This window comes from Scardinius erythrophthalmus (genome assembly GCF_964197995.2).
Source record: "Scardinius erythrophthalmus genome assembly, chromosome: 22".
NCBI lineage: Eukaryota > Metazoa > Chordata > Actinopteri > Cypriniformes > Leuciscidae > Scardinius > Scardinius erythrophthalmus.
Window position 1 is genome coordinate 23365330 of NC_138242.1, and position 27075 is coordinate 23392404.

Genomic DNA, 27075 nt, shown 5'->3' on the forward strand with positions numbered 1-27075 from the left:
GAGGTGGGTATGATTGTTACATCATATTATATATTACATTATTAACCATTGTTGCCAAGTAGATATTTAATATTTAAATGAGTAAAATGTTAAAAGAAGTAAAAAACAGAAAAATACACAAAAAAGCATATTTCCAATACTTAAATGCACCAATATAACAAAACAATATAGTAATACACAGCAACAATTATATAATATATTTTTTATAAAACATTTTAAAGCATGTCATGAACGTACAAGTTCCTAAATAAAGAGTAAAATTAATGCGACACTCACAAATATTGGATATATTTTAGAATTGCAATACTGAATATATAGTAAATATTCAGTATATCACCTACCCCTCATATATGTATATATTTAGTTTGTTATGATGAGTTTTATTTATTTGATCCTTGGGTTGTTTTTGGCTACTGTCCCTCAAAGACTAACACATACTGTTTGTACATGCCCTAAAACACACATTAGAGACTTCTGTGTATGTAAATGTATAACATATTCTTACTTTAGAGGGTGTGTTACGACCCAGGGTGGCACAGGTGAACTGTGGGGTTACGGTGGGCTGGGTCTTCTTCCGAGGAAGAGTGCCACTCAGATGAGCTCCGCCTTCCTTACCGTACCGTTTTCTTTCCTCTAGGGTGCGGAAATGCTGAGGAACAGAAGGTTATAGGTAAGAAATGTCACTGATAATTGCACTCATATGTACATACACTCGCAAGGTTTACCTGCCTGTGGCGGCGCTGTTTTTTGGCAGGTAGAGGAGGAGGTGGAGGAGAAGGGTTGAGAAAGGTGACCATGTCTTCAGGCCAGTGTACAGAGGGAGGTTTAGGGTTGGGACGAGAGCATGCAGTGAAAGAGGAAGAAGGGATGGTGGAGGACAGTGGACAGGAAGAGGGTAAGAGCTTTGACAAAGAGAGAAAAAGAGAAAAATCAGAAAATAAGGATACCAGAAGAAGGTAGACCGATAGGATAGTTGGTTTAAAGAGGTCATATTATGGAAAAATTATTTGACTAATATTTTACAATAAAAAGCAAAAATATAGTCATTAAAACCAAGATGGAAAAACAGCTCATCTTGAAATCTGGACAAATTATTATATTATATAGTTATAAGAATTATAGTAGTATGATATGACCTCTTTAATATAAAAAAAAGTAAAAGAGAAAGGGAATCAAATTGTGTGTGTGTGTATATATATATATATATATATATATATATATATATATATATATATATATATACATATATACATATACACACATATATATATATATATATATATATATATACACACACACACTCACACACACCCATAGTGACCATGTAACATGACCTTATACTCAATGTTTCCAGTACTTGGCATGTGCAACTAAATCCTGGACATGCTTAATTGCGAACACATATAAACCCTGATCACACACCTCACCCTCTCCTGGTAGGGCAGTGCTCTCTGAAGGACTGGGGTCAGGGCTGTGGTCAGTCCCTGTTGCAGGGGCGTCAGGGGAGGACTGGGTTTTGGTGGGGAGGGGGGCTGGGGTGGGGTCTACCCCCAGCTGAGAGTACAGTTCATTGATCTCAGTGACTGTAACATAGCCCTGTGGAACAAACCATTCGGAAAATGGGGGAGAGGTAAGGGGGTGAAAAGAAATACATTCAAGGAGGTTAAATTGATTAATAAGCAAATGAATAACCAAACCCTAACCCAAACTCTATAGTAAGTTAAATAACTTTTAATAAGTTAAATAACTCTACATGTAGTTAATTAATATTACTCAGTCTCAGTACTTATCTGAGTAAGCACAATGTAACTACGTCACCTTAAAATAAAGAGTAACCAAAGTTTTTTATGTCCATACAATGGAAGTCAATGGTAACCAAAATTGTTTTTCAAAATATCTTCTCAAAATAACTTCTTTAAATGTTCCACAGTAGACGAAAGTCATTCAGTTTATGATTTGGGTGAACTACCTCTTTAAGGGATCCAAACAAATTTATAAGAATTTAAAACATTGATAAAACAGTAAAAGAGGAAATAATTAGGATGTTACTTTCAATATCAAGATCGATATTAATCTTAACTACCCAGAGAAGTGGCATGTTAGTAAGTATTTTGGAAAGCAGGAAATGAGCAACAAACATTATCTTGCATGCACATTGCTAGTGCGTTACCTCAGCGTTTTTGATAGACAGAGAGGAAAGAAGAGAAGAAAACATCAGGAGGTCAGCAGGAAGTGGAGACAGGGTTTTGTGGGCATGGCAAAATTCACTATGAGGCGGACACACGTCAGCCAACTGGAAGCAGTCCTGGAATACAGGGGAAAAAGACCCCGTTTCCACAGTGAGGAAACACAAACAACTCTCTGCAACTAAAGATTTCCAGGTTGCAAGTGTTGTAATAAGGGCATGGGCGAAAAAGCAATCAAAGTGAAGACTTCCTTATTTACTATAGTTCATTGTGTTATAGTAACCTTTTGGGGCAGCCACACATGGTTGAAGTGCTCAGGCCCGTAACACATGTGTAGTCCAAGAGAGGATGCCATAGTCCATGTCAAGACAAAGAAGATTTGCCTTAAATACACTGAGAAGAGACAATCATATCAGGCTTACCTCTTTCATACTGATGGGACTGACAGGGAAACCCAATGCCCCAGTGAGCTCGGAATATTTCTTCTCCAAGTTGACAAGATTTTCCTTTTCCTGGAAAAAAAGCAAGAAAGACTGTCATGGTTCAGAAGCACCAAAAATTATTTTCAATTAAGGGTACAAAAAAAGTAACCAAAAAGACACTGTAGCATGGCTATATGGTGATATTACAAAGACAGACCTGCTGTAGCATCATCTGAAGATTGTTCTTTTCCTTCACAAAGCTGTCCTTGTCCCTCTGAGCCTGCTGGGAAATCTGGGTACACTGTTTCTTCAGGGCCAGGAGCCTCTCCTAAAGGTGTCACACATGTGTTGGACGTGTTGGAAATGAATGATCATATTTAAAACGCAGATTTTGTTGAAGTCTCAATTTTAAAGATGAGTCAAATAGAGAATCATGGTAGAAGCTAAATTGTATCAGTTAATTTAGCATTACATTCATTTTGTGAATGTTGACCGTACAATATACAGTAGTTTGTACTCAGTTTGTGTACAGTTGGTAGATAACTATAAATCTGGCCAGAATATATTACTCATTTGCCACTTTAAGAAGAGACAGGCTTGTGATAAAACTAAATTTCCCATCATTCTCTGTGCTAGCACTAAAATGATTAAAAAGTTACTACTGTTAAAAAGTTTGGGGTCAGTAAGATTGTTTTAAAAAAACTGATTAATGTATTAAATAGGAAAAAATGTATAGTAAAGACATTTGTAATGTTAAAAATGTAAGTTAAATTGTTATTGTGAACTTTCTATTGAAAGAATCCTGATAAAATGTATCACATTTTCCACAAAAGTATTAAGCAGCACAACTGTTAACTGTTAACATAAGAAATGTTTCTTGAGCAGCAAATCAGCATATTAGAATGATTTCAGAAGGATCACGTGACACTCAAGTAATGATGAAAATTCAGTTTTGCCATCACAGGAATAAATTACATTTTAAATTAGACTGAAATAGATAACAGTCCTTATAAATGGTAATAATATCTCACAATATTACTGTTTTTACTAAAGCTGTCTTGGTGAGCATAAGAGACTTATTTCAAATAGATTAAAAAAGTCTTACCGACCCCAAACTTAAAAAACTAAAACGCAAATACACACCTAATGCACGTCTTTTGCTCTTCATTTTGCTGGATTAAATCTTCCAGTGTTTGTCAATAAGAGAAAATGTCCCCATCTCATCATCTTTTAAACACATATAAGTTCTTACTCTTAAGTAACTCACAAGTAAGAACTTCTCAGGATGACTTGAAGGCACCAATAGGCTGATGAATGCATATCTAGGAAACTCACCTTGCGCGTGACGGTGCTCCGCTGGTATTCTGCGATCTCCCTGAGAATGTGTTGAGTCTGAGTCTCTTTCTCCTCATCTTGACGACTCTCTCGTTCCAGCTGTTGAAACTCTAGGTCTTCAAAACGCTTGGTCTCCACCTCTAGCGTCTCTGCATCCTGATAAACAAAAAAAAATGGCCGTCTACATTTGTGCTAGATCCATATCTTCAAAGTGGAAAGTAATTGAAGTTGTCATACTCCCACAGTTCAACCAGCCTCAAAGAAACCAACAACAGTTCACACCAAATCCCCTCTGCTCCACCACCTTCCCCAGGGATGGAGAGACAGGGGTTAAAGTTTCACTCTGCTGGAACCAGGCCAAACAAGCCTTCAGCCGCCACATGCCAGTGAACAGAGGACCAGCCACAACTTTCACCCGTGACCACTGACCTTTAGAGATCAATCACGTCAACACTCACATAACATGACTTTCTGTGACAAAGAAACTCAGCAGCCATTCCACTCTGTTACAGAAACAGCTACCGTACTCCACACTTTCATTCAAGACCAACCGGCTTTAAATAACCTTGTTCCTTCCCTATAACTTAATTAACAGCTTATGTGGTCAGTACCAGAGAATGTGCATCAGCCTATCAGGGTGAATATAATGAAACTTGTCAATAACAAGTCTGGAACAAACATGAAATTGTATTTGTAGATTTTTAGCATTGTTACATTATCTTCATGACAATTAAGCACCCACTACCATCTCTCAATATTGTAATTTAACTATTTAATTTACAAAATTGTTTATTTGGATAGTAATTTCAGTATATCACTCTTATATCAGTGAATTAAAGATAATCTGTATTGTAATGTTTTTCTGCATTACAATATGAGACATACAAAAAACACGATCTTCATTAATTTGTTTTTTCTTTAAATGATTTTCGATTTTTTGCAATATGAAATATGTATATTGTAATGCAGAAAAACATTCCATAATTTTTTTTTTATCCTATGCATTACAATACGCAAATTCAATGTTTTTTTTTGTATTACAGTAATGTAAATTTGTGCTTAAAATTAATTTATTAAATGAAAATATAATATAACCCTGACTTTACCTATTGGTGCCAGAACAACATTTTGATTGTATAAAATATTTTTATTGTATAAAATTGATTGATTGTATAAAATATAAAATATTTGTCAATGCATATTTTTTATTCAAACATATGCAATACATGAAATTATTTTATACAGGAAACGCATGCAAGGCAGCCCAAATGTCTTTCATGGAGGTGAGACAGATGCAAGCATTAGTGATGAAGAGGAGATAGACTCGGTTATGAGGAAGAGGAGGATGAAGGCTGTGTGTGAGTACTGACCCTGCAGAGCTGCAGCTGAAGTTGCTCTTTCAAGGCTTCAGGGCAGGTGTCCAACTGAGTCTTCTGCTCTGCAAGCAGATGCACCAGTCGCTCTAACTTTACACGCTCCGCATCTAGCTTGGCTTTGTCCTGCACTCACGCGCAAATGATGCAGGGAGAGAGGAGAGAAGGGTTAGTGCTGGGGCAGGTGGGGTGGGTAGGGTTAGTTACTACATAAAGTCAGCAACAGCACAAGTGGGGTATGATGGATATGGAGGTGTTGAATTAAATGGAGAACATGAAAATGCAGGAAAATAATCATTTAGAATGGCATAATGCTGATGTAATCAACATAAATACTCAAACAACTGAAAAATACCTCAGCAATCAGTTCAAACTGAACTGCAATTGACAAAATATTACAGTTCTCTCAAAATTTTAGTCCTCTCAAAAATTTAAATTCTGTCAAAACTCACCATCATGTCGTTCCAAACCTGTAAGACTTTCGTTCATCTTCGGAACACAAATGAAGATATTTTAAATTAAATCTGAGAGATTTCTGTCCCTCCATTGACAGTATACGCAACTAGCACTTTGACACTTTGAAAAATTCATAAAGAAATCATAAAACTAATTTTCTGAAGAGACACGATCGCTTTATGATGAACAGATTGAATTTAGGCTTTTATTCACATATAAACATTCATTAACGCACATCAGATATGGTAAACATCTCTCAAACATGTTCGCTTAAGTGCGAGAACCAATGAGGTTTATTCTCGTGTGTTACGCAGCACGTTTGAACCAATGAGGCTTGTTCTAGTGGGTCAAGCAAGTTCGGTTGTACTTCTGTTCACGTTCGCTGATGAATGTTTATATGTGAATAAAAGCCTAAATTCAATCTGTTTGTCATACAAAGCGATCCAGTCTCTGTAAAATTTGGACTAAATTCATATGGATTAGTTTTACAATCTCGCTAAATGTACTTTTTGGAGCGTCAAAGTGGTAGTTGCATAGGCCGTCAATGGAGGGACAGACATCTTTCAAATTTCAATGAAAATCTTGATTTGTGTTCCGAAAAAGATGAACGAATGTCTTATGGGTTTGGAACGACATGAGTGAGTAAATGATGACAGCATTTTTATATTTGGGTGAACTAAACATTTAATGAAAATGGCCACTTTGCATGCAAGCAACACTCACTGCAAAGAATGACCCCAAGGCAGCAACAGCAATATAATAACAGACACCAATGTTCAATAAATGACTTGCACCAAGTAATATTGTCCAACTGTAGGCGGTTTATGTTTGCCAAGCAACAAAACACAATATAGTATTCACACTTGATAGTTGTTACAAAACCTTGTTACAGTAGCTCCACTGCCAACATAGCAGCATCCTAGACAGAATGGAACTTGATCAGTGAACAAATCAACCATCCTCTAACAGATAAAAACAGCCCTTCAGTATATCGAGTGTCTCTGCAGCTGCCAGGCTAAATGGAATGAGCCGGAAGTCAGGCTGAACTTGAGACGCAGGTGCCAGGGTTTCCACCCCCTCCTAGCTCAGAAATCCCTCACATCAACACAGTGTGGGGTGTCACTCAGTTTAGCAGAGGTGTATTTAGAGCAGGCCCGGGATTACCAACTGTGAAACGAACTGAGAGGCTGCCAGGAAGTGCAAGTGTGTCCATGTGTGTGTGAGACTCTATAATTGATATTTCAGAAGTAATATGTATTATAAAAGTACATTTTTTTAAAATAGATTTTGTGCTGGAAAGGAAACTTTGAAACCGCATCTTCACAAAACTTAAAATTAAACTACGATTGTAAAAAATGCCATTAGCAACACTAGTAGTAGCCAACTTCACTAAAGCTTTCCATCAGATAATACAACTTCATCACTCAAATAATACAGATAATATTCCATCAGATAATACAAATTAACAGCATTTATCTGGCACACAACCAATGAGAATTTCAATAAGGGTGACATCAATAAACTTGAAAAGATAAACTTGCAATAAAATATTCTACATCTGGGTCTAAAACAGTGATGCATTTGACTACAAAATGCCTCACAGGGACTTCCACATATAGGGCCTCAAATGAATCAGTGATTAATTTTGGTAAATTGTACATTGGGATGGTTCATATACACTATTGTTCAGAAGTTTGGGTCAGTTTTGGTTTCTAAAGTTTACTCTCACCAAAGCTGCAATTATTTGATCAAAAAATAAAATAAAAACAGCATTTAGAAATCTTAGGCCTGGATTCACAGACAGGATTAGGCAATAGTTCAATTAGGACATTTAAGTATCTTTTATAAACATGCCTTAGAAAAAAACATTACTGGTGTGCATCTTGAGGCAAAACAATAGCACTGACATATTTTAAGATATATCGGTGCAGGTTGCTTTCAGTTAAAACAGCTCAAACATACATTTTAGTCTGGGACTAGGCTTAAGCCTTGTCTGTGGATTAAAGGGGAAATGTCTTAACTACCACTTTTATTCAGCAAGGATGGATTAAATTGATCAAAATAATTTCTTTCAAAAAACATAAACAATCTTACTGACCCCAAACTTTTGAACAGTAGCATAAATCAAGTGGCACACTTATATGTACCATCTGAATGAACTGATTTCCAAAAATGAATCTTATTTGCCAATACTGCACACTAAAAGAAAGGACAGTTAAGGAGAGCACATTTGAGTAAAATGAGTAGTGTCTCTACAGTTAGATAACTACTCCTCAACATGGCCACATACCTGAGATTTTTCCGTCTGCGCTTTGTTCTCGATGTCAGACATCTTGTCTTTAAGTTGCTCCAGAGCGTCTTTCTCCTGCTGTAGCTGAGCCGTCTCCGAATCCTGCTCGCCTTCCAACAGAGCCCGCTCCACTTCCAACTAAACACACACTCTCAAACTTAATTTTGAAATAATTTTTACTCAATTTAAAGTTCTACATTTAAAAAAAAAACATCAAAACAATTGAAGTCGCTGACAGCAACGTATTCAAGGATTTTGTGGTCAACTGTGATGTCATGTCACCACGTTCAGGACCACCAAGAAGGTTCCTCATTTCGCACAAATAAAAAGAGGCCCACATTCTGAGCTCATAAAAGCCCAACCTCATAAAACTACAACACAACACTGACATTATGGGTTTGTTGAATGGAAGTCTAATGAAACAGCTGACTTAGCAGGAACTACTGGCACAAGACCAACCAAATAAGAATGCTTTTTGAAGGATCAAATGATACTAAAACCTAGATTAATGGATACTGAAAATTCAGGTTTACCATCACAGGAATAAATGACACTTTAAAAACACAGTTCTTTTAAATAGCAATGATATTTTACAATATTACTGTTTTTTTCTGTATTTGTGATCAAATAAATGCATCCTTGGGGAGCATTATTCTTGGTGGGCATTATTCTTTCAAATACATTTTTATATTTCATACTTATTTCAAACTTTTGACTGGTAGTGTAAATTCAAAACAAGTTGACCTTGAAAAACAGAAGCAGTTTGCAGGGGTCTCAAGATGTCAAAGTAGGCTAATAAAGTAGAAATGCTGTTAGCTACTGCAACAATTTTCTACACTACTTTGAAGGGATTTCTTATCTAGTTATTGTTCACTTCATTGCATGATTGTAACAGCCATTCTCTGACATCTAAAGTTGCTTGTCCCACCCCAAGTTTCTTCTCATTGGTCCATTGTTTTTAGACTGACTGCAACAGCCAAAGAAATGCAGTAACAGAAAGAGTTAACAGTAAGAGTTTGTTTGGGCCTTCAAACCTCACTAGAACCTCACAAAGAGAAAGGAGCAAATAGGAGAAATGAGGATGACAGGAAGGGAAAGAGCATTACAGTGGAGGGCGGAATAGAGGAGCATTAAAATATTGAAATCAAATCAGGGATGAAATGTGTAGTTTAAAGGGAAAAACAGAGAAAGTGAGGCTTGAAGTGAGAGAAAGTAAAACAGGTTTAGGCTTGGCAGGTCAGACCTCCTTGTCTAGCTGCGTTCCTCATCACAGCTCCTGATTACTTCGCCACATGCACAACTCTCCCACATAGACACTCTTCTTCCATTACTCCCACCATCCCTGATCTCTCCCACTCCCTATATGACCTACGGATGTGTCAACTGTACCTCTCTGATGGACTCCTCCATCTGGTTATCCAAGTCTTTGATCTTCAGCTCTAACTCTTCCATATTATTCAGAACCTGGATCCTCTCCTCCTCTATACGTCTTACGTCCAGCTTTAGCCGAGTGTCGTCCTCAGACACCTGTTGAAAACATGAAACTGTAAGCAACCACATAACTATACAGTACAATGCAGTAAGAATTAAAATATATTATAAAAGACTTTAGCTCAGTTCCAAACAGTGTTGTTTTTGTTGACTAAAACTGACTTTTTTTTAACTAATAAAAATGACTAGCACATTAAAACTTTAACTTAAAAACTAAAAATATAAATATTAAAATAATAAAATACTATAAAAATAATGCTGTCTAGGTAGGCAACTCATGATGGTTTGTACTTTAGTATTAAAGGGACAATAAGTAACTTTTTAGGTATTTTATTATCTAAAATCAATATTTTTATTCATAAATATGTCCTCAATGGTGTCCAAATACCTCTGCCAATGATCTGACTTATCCTCGTAAACGAAGAATTTATTATCTTTATATACATGGGACGGGTAGGTCCACGGAGGCTTCCATGTAGTTCCACCATCTTGAAAAACTATAATAGCAGAGAGGGACAAAAAGTACTAGGCCAACGCGTTTCCACAACGCGTTTTCGTTCAGAGCCCGCGTCAAGTGACTGAAACCAGCAGAAACGGAGCAGAGCAGTGAGAGGCGCTTTTGTCACTGCCCCGGCAAGTTTAAAAGGCTGCACTGCACGGTTAAGTCAAAGGATAACGAGTCCTCTTAGTCGAAAAACTCCACAATAAGACCGTAAAAGGAAACGTGATCGGAGATTACAAAAACAAGGGTTATTAGCTATAATGTCGGGATAGCTAATGCAGGAGAAAGCTTTCAAAAGAGACGCTGAAGTTGCCTGCTTTCTTCTCGACAGGTAAGTCAAGGTTAAGGTCTTAATTACAGGCTTTTTGTTTTTTTATTAGCCTATATAGACCAGCGTTTCCCAGCGGGAAACTGTGTAAAAAAAAAAAAAAAATCTTTACCATCAATCTCGGATCGTCGGAAGTCTCTAATAACAACAAATAATGCGCACAAATTTATAATACAAATGCAAATCATAAGTTTTTGGCGTTGAATTGCGGAGGTTGCGCTTGCATGTGATTTTATTCCCGTGCCTCATTCCCAGTGCGTCCACATAAAGCTGCCTATTTTTCATTGATGCGCTTACAGTCAAATACACACGAATTGTCACAACCCAGCTAACAATTTTTGGTTCCCAGAACGTTAGTTTTTGGTTCCCAGAACGTTCTTAGAACGTTAGTTTATGGTTCCCAGAACGTTATTTTTTATGGTTTGTTTTTGGTTAGCCAGGAAAGTTTTCTTAACGTTCTGGGAACGTTAGTTTTCGGTTCCCAGAACGTTCTCAGAACGTTAGTTTTAGGTTCCCAGAATGTTGGTTTATGGTTCCCAGAATGTTAGTTTTTGGTTCCCAGAACGTTCTCAGAACGTTAGTTTTAGGTTCCCAGAATGTTAGTTTATGGTTCCCAGAATGTTAGTTTTTGGTTCCCAGAACGTTAGTTTATGGTTCCCAGAACGTTATTTTTTATGGTTTGTTTTTGGTTAGCCAGGAAAGTTTTCTTAACGTTCCCAGAACGTTAGTTTTTGGTTCCCAGAACGTTCTCTGAACGTTAGTTTTCAGTTCCCAGAATGTTTTTTTATGGTTTGTTTTAGCGGGTAAAGTTTTCTTAACGTTCCCAGAACGTTACATTAACGTCCCCCTAACATTATTCTAACATTCAACTAACCTATATTCATCTCTTTTTACTTTAATAAAATACAACAGTAAATATATATAATCAGCATACAGTCCATGGTTTTGTTGATTCATTATTTAATTGTTGCTAAAAAAAACACAATCATGGGGTATGCATCACATTCAAAACATTTTCAAAAGGTGCAAGAACATAACAGTTTTATTAATAAACAAACTACTAAAAAGCTACTTTTAATTTTTCATTTAACATTTTTTTAACACTAATTATTAGTTGTAGATTGTGCACATTCAAAACATTCACAAAAAATGTAAGAATATTAACAAATTAATAAAATTAACAAAATAAAAATACCTACTTTTAAATTTAATTTAACACTATACTTTCAAACACTTTTATTAGTAGGCAAATGTAGATTCTGCACTTGAAACCTCTTCCATCTTCACCAGTCATCTGTAAATATAACAAAGAATAGTAATATTATAACAAAGAAAAGTAAACAGTAATATTCTTTTTTATCGCCTTGAAAAGCAAAAAAGGAAATGAGAAAAGCAATAAAAAAGAATTTTTATCAGGCTCCTATGTGAGGAGATTCCATTTTATTTATCCATGGCACATGCATTTTGTTTCTTTATATGCAGCCTAATGTTTTCCAATGACTTGTTTGCATTATTTAGGTATTTAATTTAATTTTTTTGTTAGGCAAAAAATAGGCCTATGTGTTCATATTAGTTTACAGTGCATTAACTATAATTTTAACAGATACAACTTTGGATCTTAAAAATGTCTTAGAAAATGTTGAGCTTAACTTTAAGATTAATAAATGCTTTAGAAGTAGGCTAATTGTTCACTACTTGTTGGTTCATGTTAACTAAAGCTAACAAAATGAAACCTTATTATAAAGTGTTACCATTTTATAATAGAGAGTTGGCCATATGAGTATAAAATTAATTTTAGGAATCTTAAACTGGTTCAAACTAGGCTACTGTATTGTATATTCATGTTAATATTAAGCACAAATGGCATTATAATATTCCTTTCATTTGCCCTCCAGGTGGGCGTTCCTATAATGGTGTGACGTCACGTGAAAACAATGAATTAACCATCCAGTGAATATTTTTAAGTTAAATAAATAAGTTTACCTTCATTCACACATTGAAAAATTGCCAGCAAAACCTTTACAAAACTATCAAAATCTCTCATATACACATAAAATGTGATTAAAAGCCTAAACTTACAGGTCAATTTAACCTACCTCTAACGTTAGCTGTTAACAGTTGAGATGCTAGCGGACTTTTCCCGAAGACAAAATAATTTCTACAAAGTAAATATTCAACGGAAGCGTGTCATTTACATGAAAGAATGTGACAGAAGCATTTGTATGTACTATTTATGTAAGTTTGGGGACTAAACGTACCTGAAAGTAGTGAAAACAACAGTGAGAGATGGAGTTACAGCTTGTGTCAGTTGAGCTGTTGTCCCGTTTCCATGGTAACGCCCTCCGCTCCAGTTCAAATGCAACTCGAATGTTCAGCGCGCGCTCCCATAGTCAGTAAATGAAAACGCGCTCCCATCAAAACACGGAAGTCACGCAGCATTTACATAAAAGTAGAATTGATGGAGGGAATTATTTGATAATCAGATAAAATATCTTGAAAAAATCTTTGGTGTGTTCCATTTGTTCCTATTTTAATAAAACCTGTTTAATTGTAACCTCAGTGAGCTGTACACGGTGTTCCACTCTTAATGATATAGTTTCTTTATTTGTATTATTTTGTCAAGATTTTCATAGCATTGTATAACTCTGTACCCTTATAAGACATCAAGTCCCTGATGTGCCGTTCAGTGACAGGGCAGTATTACAATTGATTCCAGTCAGTTTTGCAAAATAATAACTTAAAAATAACCATTAGGGAACGTTCTCTATAAGTTATTTTTAGGTTATTTAAAAGTACCCACCCTGCAACGTTCTGGGAACGTTATTTTATAGTTGCAAAATAATAACTTAAAAATAACCATTAGGGAACGTTCTCTATAAGTTACTTTTAGGTTATTCAAAAAATAACCTTCCAGCAACGTTCTGGGAACGTTGTTTTATGGTTGCAAAATAATAACTTAAAAATAACCATTAGGGAACGTTCTCTATAAGTTATTTTTAGGTTATGTAAAAGTAACCACCTTGCAACGTTCTGGGAACGTTATTTTATGGTTGCAAAATAATAACTTAAAAATAACCATTAGGGAACGTTCTCTATAAGTTATTTTTAGGTTATTTAAAAGTAACCACCCTGCAACGTTCTGGGAACGTTATTTTATGGTTGCAAAATAATAACTTAAAAATAACCATTAGGGAACGTTCTCTATAAGTTATTTTTAGGTTATTTAAAAGTAACCACCCTGCAACGTTCTGGGAACGTTATTTATGGTTACATAAAAATAAAACCAAAAAAGAACGTTCCCCTAACGTTAGTATTTGGTTCCCAAAAAAATAACCAAATGGAAACCAAAAACTAACGTTAGGGGAACGTTCTGTGTTAACTGGGAACGTCCGTCTTGCCGCGTATTCACATCGGTTGTGCTGCTGTCAACGCAACGCGTGCAATTAATATTTTTCAATTTAACACGTTAAAAATATTTAACGCAATTAAAGCAGCATTTTTTTCTGTCATCCTTTGGCTAGCGTTACATTATATAATCACGTTCTTCTTCATGCAAATGCTTCTAACCATGCAAGCGAGAAAATACAAAAGAGAATGCGCTGTCCTGTGATGCTGACACGACGCGCGCCAGACTCGACTTCTCTTTCGAGCTTTCGCTTTGAGTATCCTCATGAGAGCAGTCTTAAATTAAATAAAGTCTTAAATGAACGTTAAGAGTTGTGAGAAAATGGGACGCTTGTGGGATCCACATGTGACAGTGCAGCAGTGACATCAGAATCAAATAACACTTCATTCATAAAAAGATGCCATTAAACAATTATTTGAAATATACTGTCTTTATGATGTTTCTACATTAATTTGGAGATTTACTGTGAAATTATTAGGCTACATAAAATATAGTAAAAACAAGCTATCTTGTGCAATTATAACAAAATTATATATTATATAAAATTAAAAATGTTTAATTCATTCATTCATTTGTAACATGCATGAACGAAGAAAAAAAAAAGGAACAGGAAGAAGAAAATCTTATGGTAGCCTACCTGTCATTTATTTGTGCACATCAAAAATAATAATAAAAAAAAAAAAAACCAGCACATTTCAAAGTATAGTATCAAAGTAGTATCGTGACAACACTAGTGTAGGGTGCCACACATTTTTTTTAAATTTCAAAGGGTGCCTTGACTGAAAAAAGGTTGGGAAACACTGATATAGACAGTAGAACATAGTTAAAAGTTAAACAGGCTCTTTGATGAATAGCAGCTATTGAGTAAAGTAGAGATGGTCCTATAAACAAGGTTGTAAGTTTTGTTTGTTCAAAACTGTAACATTCGTTTGTTCGTTGTGTCAAGTTGTAGTTTGTTTGAAATAACAAACCAGTTCACCAGAAGGAAAACTCGACGAGGTGCTATTAGAAGACATCCTGTCAAAGCTTTTTGGTACATATCGCTTACCGTAGATGCAACGCGCATTTGAAAACGCGAGGCGCTGGAGAGCAAAATTAGTTTGATTGCAAAATACAAATTCACCACTAGATGGGAGTAATTCTTACTTACTGCCCCTTTAAGGCATTATAGACTGTTCTAAAAAGTAGGCGGGAACTTCAAAGAATACCTAATTTTGGCCCATTTCTAAGGTAGTATCGCATGTATTCTTTACAGATTTGGGAAATCCTTGACTCCACTGCAAACTCAGTGAAAATGTTTGATGTTGGCACAAAGGTGTTTTTGAAATGGTTTGATTTACAGTATGGAGTGCTGAACCATTTACATGGAGGTCAATTAATCATTTACAATTATTTTTAAGGCCACATGTACAAGACGAGCAACGACAAACCAGTGCTGTTATTATTGGCTATTATTAACTATTAAAAATTGTTTGCATGAATTGAAATAAATATGGAGATAATAATATGACAAAATGATTTGAATTTGAATTGTGTAAATTTGAATTATCCCCCCAGCAGCGGAGGACTATTACTAGAATACTCAAGCTGTTTTCTCATTTTTCTACTCTTAATATTAAATAAAAAAAACGTCTGAACGAAAGATACACGGATTCTCTTGAACCACTACCACGTTTGCGGCAGAAAACTATTGCAGTGCAGCCAAAACGCTCTGTTCAACTTTTCTGAGATCCTTTACTCTTTCCTGTGGATGACCTGTGACCTACTTTCTGTTAGATCTGAATTTTCCGCAGTTTGAATTTTAGAAAACTGAATTTTTAAGTTCTGAATTTTTTTCTTCATCTTGAAGAATTCAGAACAAAAAAAATAGCTGTTTGAAAATACACGTCTAAAAAATTCAGCCATAAAAACATTTCAATTCGTTAAATTTCAAATGTTCAATATTCGTTTAAAGAAATCAAATTCAGAACTATTTAAAATACCACATCAAATTCAAATTTGTTAGATTACACTTGTAAATAATTCAAATTTACACAATTCAAATTCAAATTCAAATCATTTTGTCATATTATTAGCTCCATAACTATTAGCTCCATAAATAAAGACAAAATAAAATATATAAAACTTTACTTTAACAAATAAAATCAGAAATGTTGTCTTGGCAATTACCTGAAGATTTAAGTTGAAGGGATTACCAACAAAAAACTAATAATTTTTTTTTTTTTTTTATCACAAAAATCAAAATTACCAACAAAAAACTATTTTTTTTTTTTTTTAAATCACAAAACAAAATTACTGAAACTAGTAATTCAAAGCAGCACTGGCCCATTTCAAAGCAGTCACTTAATAGGTTCTGTTTCAGGTAGGACACTCCCTTAGAGGATAGCTGCCTATGTAGAAAGCACCCGGCAAGGCAGCTCACTAGGCTTCGGAACAGAGCTATCATATGCATTTCTCTTTCGTTTAGGTATGTACACATTTCTCAACAGCTATTAGAGAATGTTTAACTTTCCAAACTCAATTTTTTATTAATGCTGGGTTTTGTATTGACCCATTTAGACATTTAGAACTGCATTCAGGGCTATGTCAATGCAAGTAGTGTAAAGCCCTTTAATGCAATCCATAGCATGGACATGCCCCCTTCTGGCAGCTGCACTGATCTTTAGCTCTGAGAAACAGGATTCACTGAATGAACACCAACGATGAATGGGTCCAACGGAAACTTTTAGGAACAGAGGGGTGGAGAGATACATACTCGATTTCCTAAACCAATTATTTATCTAGGTTTTCAATATCCGTGAAAGGCGATCTGCTTATTTTGAGTTTTATAAGCAACAAGTTGACCTGTGAGCATTGCATTGCATTTTGTTCCAATTAACATAAAAATGACTTTTGCAAAGTTTTGAGGGATTCCATTGAGATTTAGGGGTGCCACCTAACACATGAACTTTGGCGAAATTTCAAAAAATGTGCAATTTTTAGTCTAATTGCCAAAAGGTTGACCTGGAAATGTTGAGTACAGTGAACTTTTATACAGTAACATGTTCTATAGGGTTATCAAAGTAAAAGTTGTTTGTTTGAACCCTTTGGGCAACTTGGGCATTTCTCAGAATTCAACTTTCAAGATTGTCCATTCATTTGTCCTATAGACAAAATGAATGGAGGTCAATTGGACATGTTCATGTGGCCTTACCCTGTTAATTTACTGTAACAACTACAATGCTACTCTCAATACACATGAGACATCTACAGTGGGGAGAACAAGTATTTGATACACTGCAGATTTTTCAGGTTTTCCCACTTACAAAGCATGTAGAAGTCTGTAATTTTGATCTCTAAAGTTGACTCTACAAACTGTGAGTGACAGAATCTAAAGCAGAAATCCAGAAAATCACATTGAATGATTTTTAAGTAATTAATTTGCATTTTATTGCATGACATAAGTATTTGATACATCAGAAAAGCAGAACTTTGGTACAGAAACCTTTGTTTGCAATTACAGAGATCATACGTTTCCTGTAGTTCTTGACCAGGTTTGCACACACTGCAGGAATTCTGGCCCTCTCCTCCATACAGACCTTTCTCCAGATCATTCAGGTTTCGGGGCTGTCGCTGGGCAATACGGACTTTCAGCTCCCTCAGAAGATTTTCTATTGGGTTCAGGTCTGGAGGCTGGCTAGGCCACTCCAGGAACTTAAGATGCTTCTTACGGAGCTACTCATTAGTTGCCCTGGCTGTGTGTTTCGGGTCGTTGTCATGCTGGAAGACCCAGCCACGACCCATCTTCAATGCTCTTACTGAGGGAAGGAGGTTGTTGGCCAAGATCTTGCGATACATGGCCCCATCCATTCTCCCTCAATACGGTGCAGTCGTCCTGTCCCCTTTGCAGAAAAGCATCCTCAAAAAATGATGTTTCCACCTCCATGCTTCACGGTTGGGATGGTGTTTTTGGAGTTGTACTCCAAAAGTTTAGAGCAAAAAGTTTAGAGCAAAAAGCTCTATTTTTGTATCATCAGACCACATGACCTTCTCCCATTCCTCTTCTGGATCATCCAGATGGTCATTGGCAAACTTCAGACGGCCCTGGACATGCGCTGGCTTGAGCAGGAGGACCTTGCGTGCGCTGCAGGATTTTAATCCATGACGGCGTAGTGTGTTACTAATGGTTTTCTTTGAGACTGTGGTCCCAGCTCTCTTCAGGTCATTGACCAGGTCATGCCGTGTAGTTCTGGGCTGATCCCTCACCTTCCTCATGATCATTGATGCCCCAAAGGTGAGATCTTGCATGGTGCCCCAGACCGAGGGAGATTGACCGTCATCTTGAACTTCTTCCATTTTCTAATAATTGCGCCAACAGTTGTTGCCTTCTCACCAAGCTGCTTGCCTATTGTCCTGTAGCCCATCCAGCCTTGTGCAGGTCTACAATTTTATCCCTTATGTCCTTACACAGCTCTCTGGTCTTGGCCATTGTGGAGAGGTTGGAGTCTGTTTGATTGAGCGTGTGGACGGGTGTCTTTTATACAGGTTCTGAATTTTTGTTTTAGATTCCGTCTCTCACAGTTAAAATGTACCTATGATAAAAATTACAGACCTCTACATGCTTTGTAAGTGGGAAAACCTGCAAAATCGGCAGTGTATCAAATACTTGTTCTCCCCACTGTATACTCTGAATATGACAGTGCCCACTCTAGAATACTGTTGATGTTAAGTTTAATAGCTTAGCTAACATAGATAGCTAACTGGTTAACAAACTGTTGCTAGCTAACGTTAGCTAGATGTAATGAGCACCAAATACCTATAAATATGACTTAAATGACTTATAATAAATAAGTATACAAAGACACAATTACTGATATGAAAGTTATGTAATAATACATACCCAACACAGAAAGATCACCTCAAACAGAAAAATCATCTCAGTTTTCTTGAGCTGTAGTATTGTTTACCTCAGATCTCCATTGTGACCATTGAGCACTGTTAAGCACTTTATCCAACAAAAACAGATGTGCGGTGGCACCCCTAAATCATCATGTACTGGACAAATATTTTGCATGTGTTGTTTCTACATATATTGGAACATTTTTAGCACCCAGCCATATCAAAATTCAAGAATTGTGTTTTTTGATGCACCCTAACGTGCATGTATGATTAGGTATGGGTGAAGAGACTGACATTTTTCCATTGTGTGAGGCAGAGATCAACCAAACACAATGCGCATGACCCTGCTATATTTGGACAGTGATGTTTATATCTTCTCATCACAGTTTATACTATGGAGGGCCTGTCTCTGAGCCGCTTCGGCTCTTTCTGTGCGGGCTTAAAGGGAATTTATAGTTTCTATAAACTGGTTTCTAAAGTCATATTGTGTTCTATAGCATATATCTTTAGATGGATAAATAACAGAACCAACGCATGACTGCTACTACTGTGCGGAAGACTAATTAGATTAGTCTATATGGGAGTTGAAGGGAAGACACCCGCACATTCCTTCACGAATTAAAGTGTGCATGAGGTTATGTGCATGCCAAGGAAGGGTGGGAAACTCTTATAACCGCTCCAAAAGGTCACAGGAATTAGCAGTAAGGAAACAGCATAGCTTTACAAATGGTTCAATTACCTAACGAAATTAAAACACACACTGTATGCAGAAAAGACTTCCTCCATAAAGCCATAGCGGAAAACAATCTGTCAGAGTAAAGCTGAAGGTCATCTGACTGGCACAGACCAATCAGACAAACACATGACTTCAGGTCCTCTCAGAGTATGACTGTAGAGGCCTGATATGACGAAACCAAAGTCCATGGTTTCTATAATATAATATATAAATAGTTAAATAAATTAAATTATTCAAATTAAATTATAATTTGAATATAGAAATTATATTACATTATATTATATATTACATGGCCCCAAAAAGTATTTGCACATTTAAAATGTCTTGATGCAATGCAAATGCAATGACTGCCAAATGGTCCCAATTAAGGTGATTTTTAATAGATGCATGAAGTCAGTTCCTCTCATTCATTCATTTTTAAAACTAGCTTAAGTGGCTTTACCAATTACCTTGTTTATCCGTGTCAGCCGAGGAGAAGGGGTGGGGGCGGAGCCAAGGGCAGCTGTTGTCTCCGCCCTAAGTTCTCTGTGTCCACTGTTCTTGAACTGTCGTACCAGTCTCTCCTCGCTGCCCTGGGTCTCCCGGGCTTTAAGCCCGTAGTCGTTTTCAGCAGAAATGCTGGCTGACAAACTTGCAGAGTCTGAGAACGTAGACTCATCATCTGACACCTGTAATTTCTCCAGCTCCTTGTTGATCTTCTGCAAGTCTGCGACGGCCAAGCCAGTTTTGTCCTGCTCTGCGTGACCCAGCCCAGAACACAGATTGAGGATAGTCTCCAGACGCTGACGTTCCTATGGATCAGACAGAAAGAGAAAAAAAATGGTTTGACAAAATGCATTCATTCATACACATCATACAAATCAACTAGACAGCTGGAGGGAATAAGTTTGGAAATATTTCTCACCTTTGAGATGCACACAGATTTACCTGCAGCAGTTCTAAACATGTCAGCATGAGATTTTTCTCCAAATAACAAACACTTCACACTAATAGCCCATGGGCAATATAAAGAAGAGCATTACTTCTATTCCTTCAAACATCTTCAAGAAGGTCCAATATTCAAACATCTTTGATTCAAACGTTTAAATGAAAAAATGCAGAAAAGCACATTTGACAGCCCCAAACTGTGGTCAGAGAAAGACCAGATGGAGACAACCAGGCATATACATCCAAAAGCAATCCTGGCTTATGAGGGAGTGCACTTGGCTTAAAAAACCGCCCTGCATTTATCGACTGATATGGAAATACAAACAGCAAGTTCTGGTGAGCATTTCCAGAGCCAAGAAAAATGATCACACAGGTTCATATAACTGTGAATGAACAACCCGACCTGCATCATAGGCACATTAACAGTTATTAAATTCATAAAGAAGACATTTCCTTGTAAATTGAAACCTGGTCCACAAAGCAAGCCTGGCATTTTTACGCACTGGCATGGTCCTATTTATCAGAGAGCTCTACTTACCTTATCAACATATCCAGAGGTCAGAGGGCACATGGTGACCTCCTCCTCACAGGAGAAGATCATGCCATCATCAAAAAGATGCTAGGTTCAGTAAATTTCCTCAGCATAGTATGCATAAATGACAGAGAGACATGAACTCAACAACTTCAGCGCCACACCAAGCCAGTGTCAGAAACACAAACCCTCTGAAGGGAGGTCGATGAGCCGGTGGGAAGGGAGATTGCGAATGGGAGAGAGAAAGAGAGAGGGAGATTATGGTGCTCTCAGGAACTGAGCAGAGAGTGAAACTGGACCCAATAAAAACTGCTGGCACTAGATGGGAAAGGATATACAAACAGTGCGTATAAATAGTCATGAGCAATAATAAATATTACTCATGACACGCTATCAGCCCCAATGCATGAGCGAAGGGCAAAACTTCACTGGATCCTCTACCAAGGATATGAAAGGCAATGTAAATAATCCTAAACAATTTACATAAAATTTCTGTACCAATTCAAGGTCAATCTATTGTATGTCACTCTTACATTATGGAGCTAACATATTTTAACTGAAAAATGCGTCTCTGTTTACTAGATATTCAAAGTCATTGTTCGCAAGCAACATATTAATATTAATTAATTAATTATGAATAAATTAAAAATAGATCTCAAACGCATGAAATTAAATTGTCCAGTGCTGCTGCCATAGTTTTCTCCCAATATTTTAGGCCTCATTGGGGTCTGAAACAGAAAAAAAGAAGAAAAAAACAACCGCACATGCTATGCAACTGTGTTCCATCATTAAATAGATGTTTTTTTTTGTTTTTTGTTTTTAAATCACGTACAACCAGGGCTAAAGTCTGTAATAATACATTCCACTGAGAGAGTATGTTTTTCTAAGAAACCCTGTGAAGGTCTATGTGTGGATATACATCTCCACCTGTAGCGGCCTTGTTTTCACTCAGTTCTGGCCTTGTAAATATCACCAGCCTGTAGTTGTGGTGCTAACTAATGAGTGGGCGGCCTACGCTGATGGTTTGGCCTCTGCCCAGCAGGGCGGCGCCACAGGTGGCCTCCCTTAACCACAGCGTACAAAAACTCTGATGCCTTTCATTTGAACCCCACAGAGAGCAGCTGAGAAGCAAGAATGGAGCATGTTAGCGTAGGCAATTTGCCAGCATCTTCTGCAGCTGTGGGCGCCCTCCCAGAGAGAGTGTGTTCAGGAGGCCGGGTTCAATGAAAGTGGATGTGGTTCTGGGCTGTCAAGCTGTCTATTAATAGGAGGTTTATACAGCCACACCTCTGCTTGGGTCTTCCACCGCATCCACTACAGAGAACGACAGGGGCCTTCCTGCACATGGTCTGTTTCTTATAACGGAGTGGAATGCCAGAGCACAGGTTTAGTGGGGAGATTAATTATACTGCTGGTGGGATCCCCTGTATCTGAGCTCCCTCAAGATCCCTTATTGCAAGAAGAAATGAAATATCACCAGCTTTTCACTTGATACCCCTCACAATGAGGAAAGAAAACAGGGTCATGGTGGAGGAATGTTAAATATTTCAGAAGAGATCATATGTTCTTTATATTGGGTGAGTTTTAAGAATGGTACGCTTATAAAGAATAAAAATAAAAAGGAAACAGATGATTGGACATGCAAATGTTTGAATTCTTCTAAAATTATATGCGTATTTTGTGTTAAAGTCAACATGAAATAGAATTTAAACCATTTTACTTACGTAATGTGACATTAAGAAAAAAAGGGTGGGATTTGAGTCATCAGGAGGTGATTGGATTATGAAAGGTGGTCGTTCTATCACAGAATGCAGTCAGTAATTCATTAGATAAGCGTTAATTGCCATTAAAATACGGTCAACTATCGTCAGGAGTTAAAGAGGCTGTAGTATTTACCAATAGTAATTTGGCTATTGATTAATTTATGTACCACAAGTAAATAGTTAATTTTTTTTAATGTTGACATTTAAGTCGTGATTGAATGGAAGTAGCAATAGATCTTTTCTTCCATATTATGATGTACAGTGAAACAGATTATCGGAAAAAAAAAAAGATGTAGGACGGGGTCTTGGTTCCATCCACTGGTAGTTGATTGGATGGAGGCAGATCTGAATGCAAGCTTACTGTCGATTGTAAGTAAGGGGTGGGGTTTAAGCCGATGTCATGCATATGTCACCAAAGTGAAGTCTGTTGTTTCAGTCAAAGGTCACGTTATGACATTGGTTAAAATTATGAGCTCAACAAATATAAAAAAAGAAAAACACAAAAACAAATGCATGGATGAATCATTCACAATAAGATCAATAACATGCATTTAAAGCAACACATCAACAATAAAAAGTGACAAAAGTTTCTCACCAGTCTTTCGACTTCCTGTTCCCGCAATCTTTCATCCCTCTGTCTCTGATGGTAGTCTTGAAGCTCTTCCTTTCCACTGAGAGAGCTGATGCTGCCCTTTCTCTCCCTGAAGCCACTCGGCGGACCCAGCCCTGCCTTTCCGAACGACTGCCTCCTTTCCCCGAGACCGATCTCCAGAGCTTGTGACGGACCACGCATGGCTTGCCTGTCCACTTCTGAGTAGGAGCTGGTGGAAGTCAAACTCACCTTCTTGGCTTGCCGGGGGCTGGTGGCTTCTTCTGATGTCATGGTGACATCCGGAGGGGCTACGGTGTGTTTGGTACCAGGTCTGGTGGACAGTGAGATGGAAACTACTTCAGAATGACCATTCTGGTGTTTGGGATCAGAGGCTCCAGTTGAGTGTAAAAGATGGCCGTCGGGAGACCGATAGCTTGGCGGAAGGGTGAGTTGGGCATCGGTGGGTCTATAGAGGCGTGGTAGGGAGCGACTGTGAGAGCTCATTCCTGTAAGCGACCCAGCGGAGTACTTCCGTTGCCGTGGAGCGGGCTCGAGTCCACCGTTACGTCCTGCATCTGGGGTGAGGAATCGACGAGCCAGACGGGGACTGGAAGGCATGCTAGCCGCACCACTACCGCCCCCTGGTGCTGGAGGGAGGGAATCAGTCCCACTGGTGGACGAGCCGTTCCACATTAAGAGTGCTGAGCCTGAGGTTGCAGCATGGCGGCTGTCTGACGTATTGAGGAGCAGACTATCCTGAGATTGGTTCCGGCTCATGGGTCGAGAATAGGGAAGTGATGTGTCGCGATCTCGATGGTCGGAACTGCGAGGAGACGGAGGCATGCTGCTGGATGAATGCATTGGCACTCTGGCCACAAGCGGTGGCCGTTCGGAGCTGTACAATCGGCGGGCTTGTTCCTGATACGAGATTGGGGAGGACGAGGTGATGGGTGACAGCAAATTGGGTGTGGTGGGTGGAGACTGTGTCATGCTGAAGTAGGAGGGGCTTGAGTCCCCATTGGCTCGCAAGCTGTTCTCCAACGCCTGCTTCTTTTTTTGCAAAGTGTCCATCAAATCGCGGAGCTCAGAGACGGAGCGCATCCCTCTTGAGCCAGAGCCACCCAGACAGTGACTGAAGTCACTGCTGAACTTCAGATAATCTAAAAATAAACACAAGAAAGGTTCTTCAGAACAATAAACAAGAGTTTTTTACTAGCAGCTTAATTTTTGAAAAGGTCAGACTATTACAAGCATGAGAAAGTGGTTATGAGAGTTATATAACTGTCTGCTTGGCGATTGTTAACTCCTGGAATTGCTTTAATTGTTTGCAGGAGTACAGGGAGCTCTGACTGCTGTACCTGAGAATCATTTGACCTGCAATGAACTGGAACAAAAAGATCACCAGCTTTCCCTTAGGGATAAAATAAAAATAAAGCCTGTCCGCCTTGCTGTCAAACTATTCCACATGGCTCTACAGCTTAAACTTGCATAAACCTGGTCAGTTAAGACATTATCTAAAAACAGATACTGACCAAAGTCCAAAATTTTCTAGAAACAGAAAGGGAAACTGACCAAAATCCACTCTTTACAAAATATTGCACAATGAGAAAAGCTAGGAGTGCAAAAGTAAAAAAAAAAAACTTCCTTAATAATCGTAATTTGTTTAAAACTATAATTTAAAATAATGTAGATGATCCAGCACAGGCTAAGAAGAGATTGGATAAAAGATAGCAATGTTTGATTTGGCCTCTAGGTTTGCTATTCTATCTCCCTCCTTCACAGACACAATTTTCTCATCTGCTTTCTGGACGAGAGTTAAGTTTCAATCCGCCACGTGCCAAGACAGCGAAGATCAAAGAAATCCCACTTCAGATGACTGACGTGAATGCTCATAAAACACATAAACCTGCACATGCCAAGAAAAATCCCTTTATCTCTTTAAGGTGCGTGTGTGCGTACATTTGGCTGGAGCAGAACTTAAATCAAGGAAGAATCTCTCACGTGAACGTAACTAAGGAAACAAAGCAGAAACTGAAAGATATATAACAAGGATGAAAGATTAAAGGAAAGGCATGCAAGATCACACAAACTTTGACCATACATGGGAAGGTTCTGGCTCACCATTTAGCAACAAGCTCACTTTTTATGGCTACCTTAAGAAACTGATGCACGCTGCTGATGTATACAGTATATACCACTCTGGTAAACTCTAATCCCCATAAACCAACTAGAAAGCAACATAAGGGTTAAAGTTTACCTTATTCCACTATAGTGAGCAAAGTCAGTCCCAGAATGTGTGTTTTTCCCAGGTTTGCTATGTACAATGCACTTTGAGTGAGTGGGTTCACTTTTGTTTATGTGAAGATTCATTCCTGCTGTCTAGCAACAGTGTGAGAGCGAGAGAACGACTGAGAGGAGGTGGTAATAATTTATGTCGCTCTCTACACCTCACTCAAAACGTTCAATCAATCAACGGGGTGAATCCAAACCACATATGTTTACAGATCACACATTCCATGAGACAGACTGGCTCCCTAAATGTGTGTGGGTTTGCTTAGATATACTAAAGTTAGTTAGCTAAATCTGGCAAACCATGTGTGTGTATACATGTATGTATATTAATTAATTAATAAAACATGAAATTAAAGATAGAAATATGTAAGCGCATTTACGTGGATTAAAGGCATTTGCATAAAAATTATTTCAGAAAAAATGGGTGAAATTAAAAAAAAATTAAAAACCCTTTAGAAAAAGCTTTTTAAAAATCTGATACTAGGTGCTGAGGTGGGTCATATTTTAGTACTGCTTTTACATGTGCATCTTTACACAGAAATCAGAGCACAGTTTGCTCCGGGCAGCCTTAACTAGCTGTGTAAAGATGCCTTGTCTGTAAAATAGACGTTTAGCACCCTTAAAAGAGTTCTGCTTCATCAAAGGCTTCGTATCCTATTGCAGACTGTAAAAAAAAAAGAGCTGCGACAGGTAACTGAAACCATGTATTACACAAACACACACAGACAGAGAAGACCCTCCATGGATGATGAGCTGGCATGTTGTGATATGGGATACAGGCCGTGTGGGTGCACAAAAGTTCAGTGGTTTCAGTTCCTGAGGGCGTTAGGGTGCAAAAGATGGAAAGATGAAGGAAAGATGATGGTGATGGTAAGATAAGTTGGAACACTTGGAAGAAGGAGAAGTTACCTGTGCTGTACACCAGCGGAGAGACGGGACTCTTCTGAGGAAGCATGCTTTTCATCCGGCTGGCCTCCTCGGGATGGTTAAAGCGAAAGATATAGGATTTACCAAGACAGAGTGTGTAACCTGCAGAGAGAGGAAAATAAACAACACAGATCAATCAGAGAAAGACAAGATTAGTGTTCATGTCACTCAAATCCACAGTCCGTTGAAACCGACAGCGCTAGAAGACACGGGGAAACTGAAATGTGAAAAAACACTGAAATCTCCAAAACACTGAACCATTGATGAATCTTTCAACCACATCATTTAATTATTCAAGTTGCTACTCAGCATGGCTGCACATACTGAATTTGAAAAGCGTGTTTCACCATACAAACTGACTTATGCATCATTTTTTTCTCATTTTGTCTTAGTACAGTACTACTTCATGAGGGTCTGGGTCTGTATTTTCCACTAATCTGAAATCAGAGACCACAGAACAGTAGATGGATGCGAGCCCGGAAAAAAGTCATAGAAAGTGGAATAACAGCTCATGGAAAATATGTAGGACCTCTTTTTCCTCCTCAGTGAAACCCCAAAATATTTGCCTCAATGTTTTTTTGCTGGATCTGAGGATAGCAGACAGAACTTATGTGAGCATAAGAAGAAAACAATTCCATC

General features: G+C 37.8%; 1 protein-coding gene across 4 annotated transcripts in view; it reads right to left on the reverse strand.

Annotated features, from left to right (window-relative positions):
- The window catches only part of phldb2b (pleckstrin homology-like domain, family B, member 2b), a 56601-nt gene that overhangs the window by 13646 nt on the left and 15880 nt on the right, over positions 1-27075 (reverse strand). For 3 of the 4 annotated variants that reach the window (XM_081352647.1, XM_081352649.1, XM_081352650.1), the window contains 10 exons: positions 26419-26538; positions 23221-24377; positions 19853-20194; positions 9452-9589; positions 8063-8200; positions 5314-5442; positions 3944-4099; positions 2826-2936; positions 2609-2698; positions 506-649 (listed from right to left, as the gene is read on the reverse strand). In XM_081352647.1, the coding sequence (XP_081208773.1) occupies positions 506-649; positions 2609-2698; positions 2826-2936; positions 3944-4099; positions 5314-5442; positions 8063-8200; positions 9452-9589; positions 19853-20194; positions 23221-24377; positions 26419-26538 (2525 nt within the window). The remainder of the gene's footprint in view (positions 1-505; positions 650-2608; positions 2699-2825; positions 2937-3943; positions 4100-5313; positions 5443-8062; positions 8201-9451; positions 9590-19852; positions 20195-23220; positions 24378-26418; positions 26539-27075) is intronic. The other variant, XM_081352648.1, reaches the window with a different exon arrangement.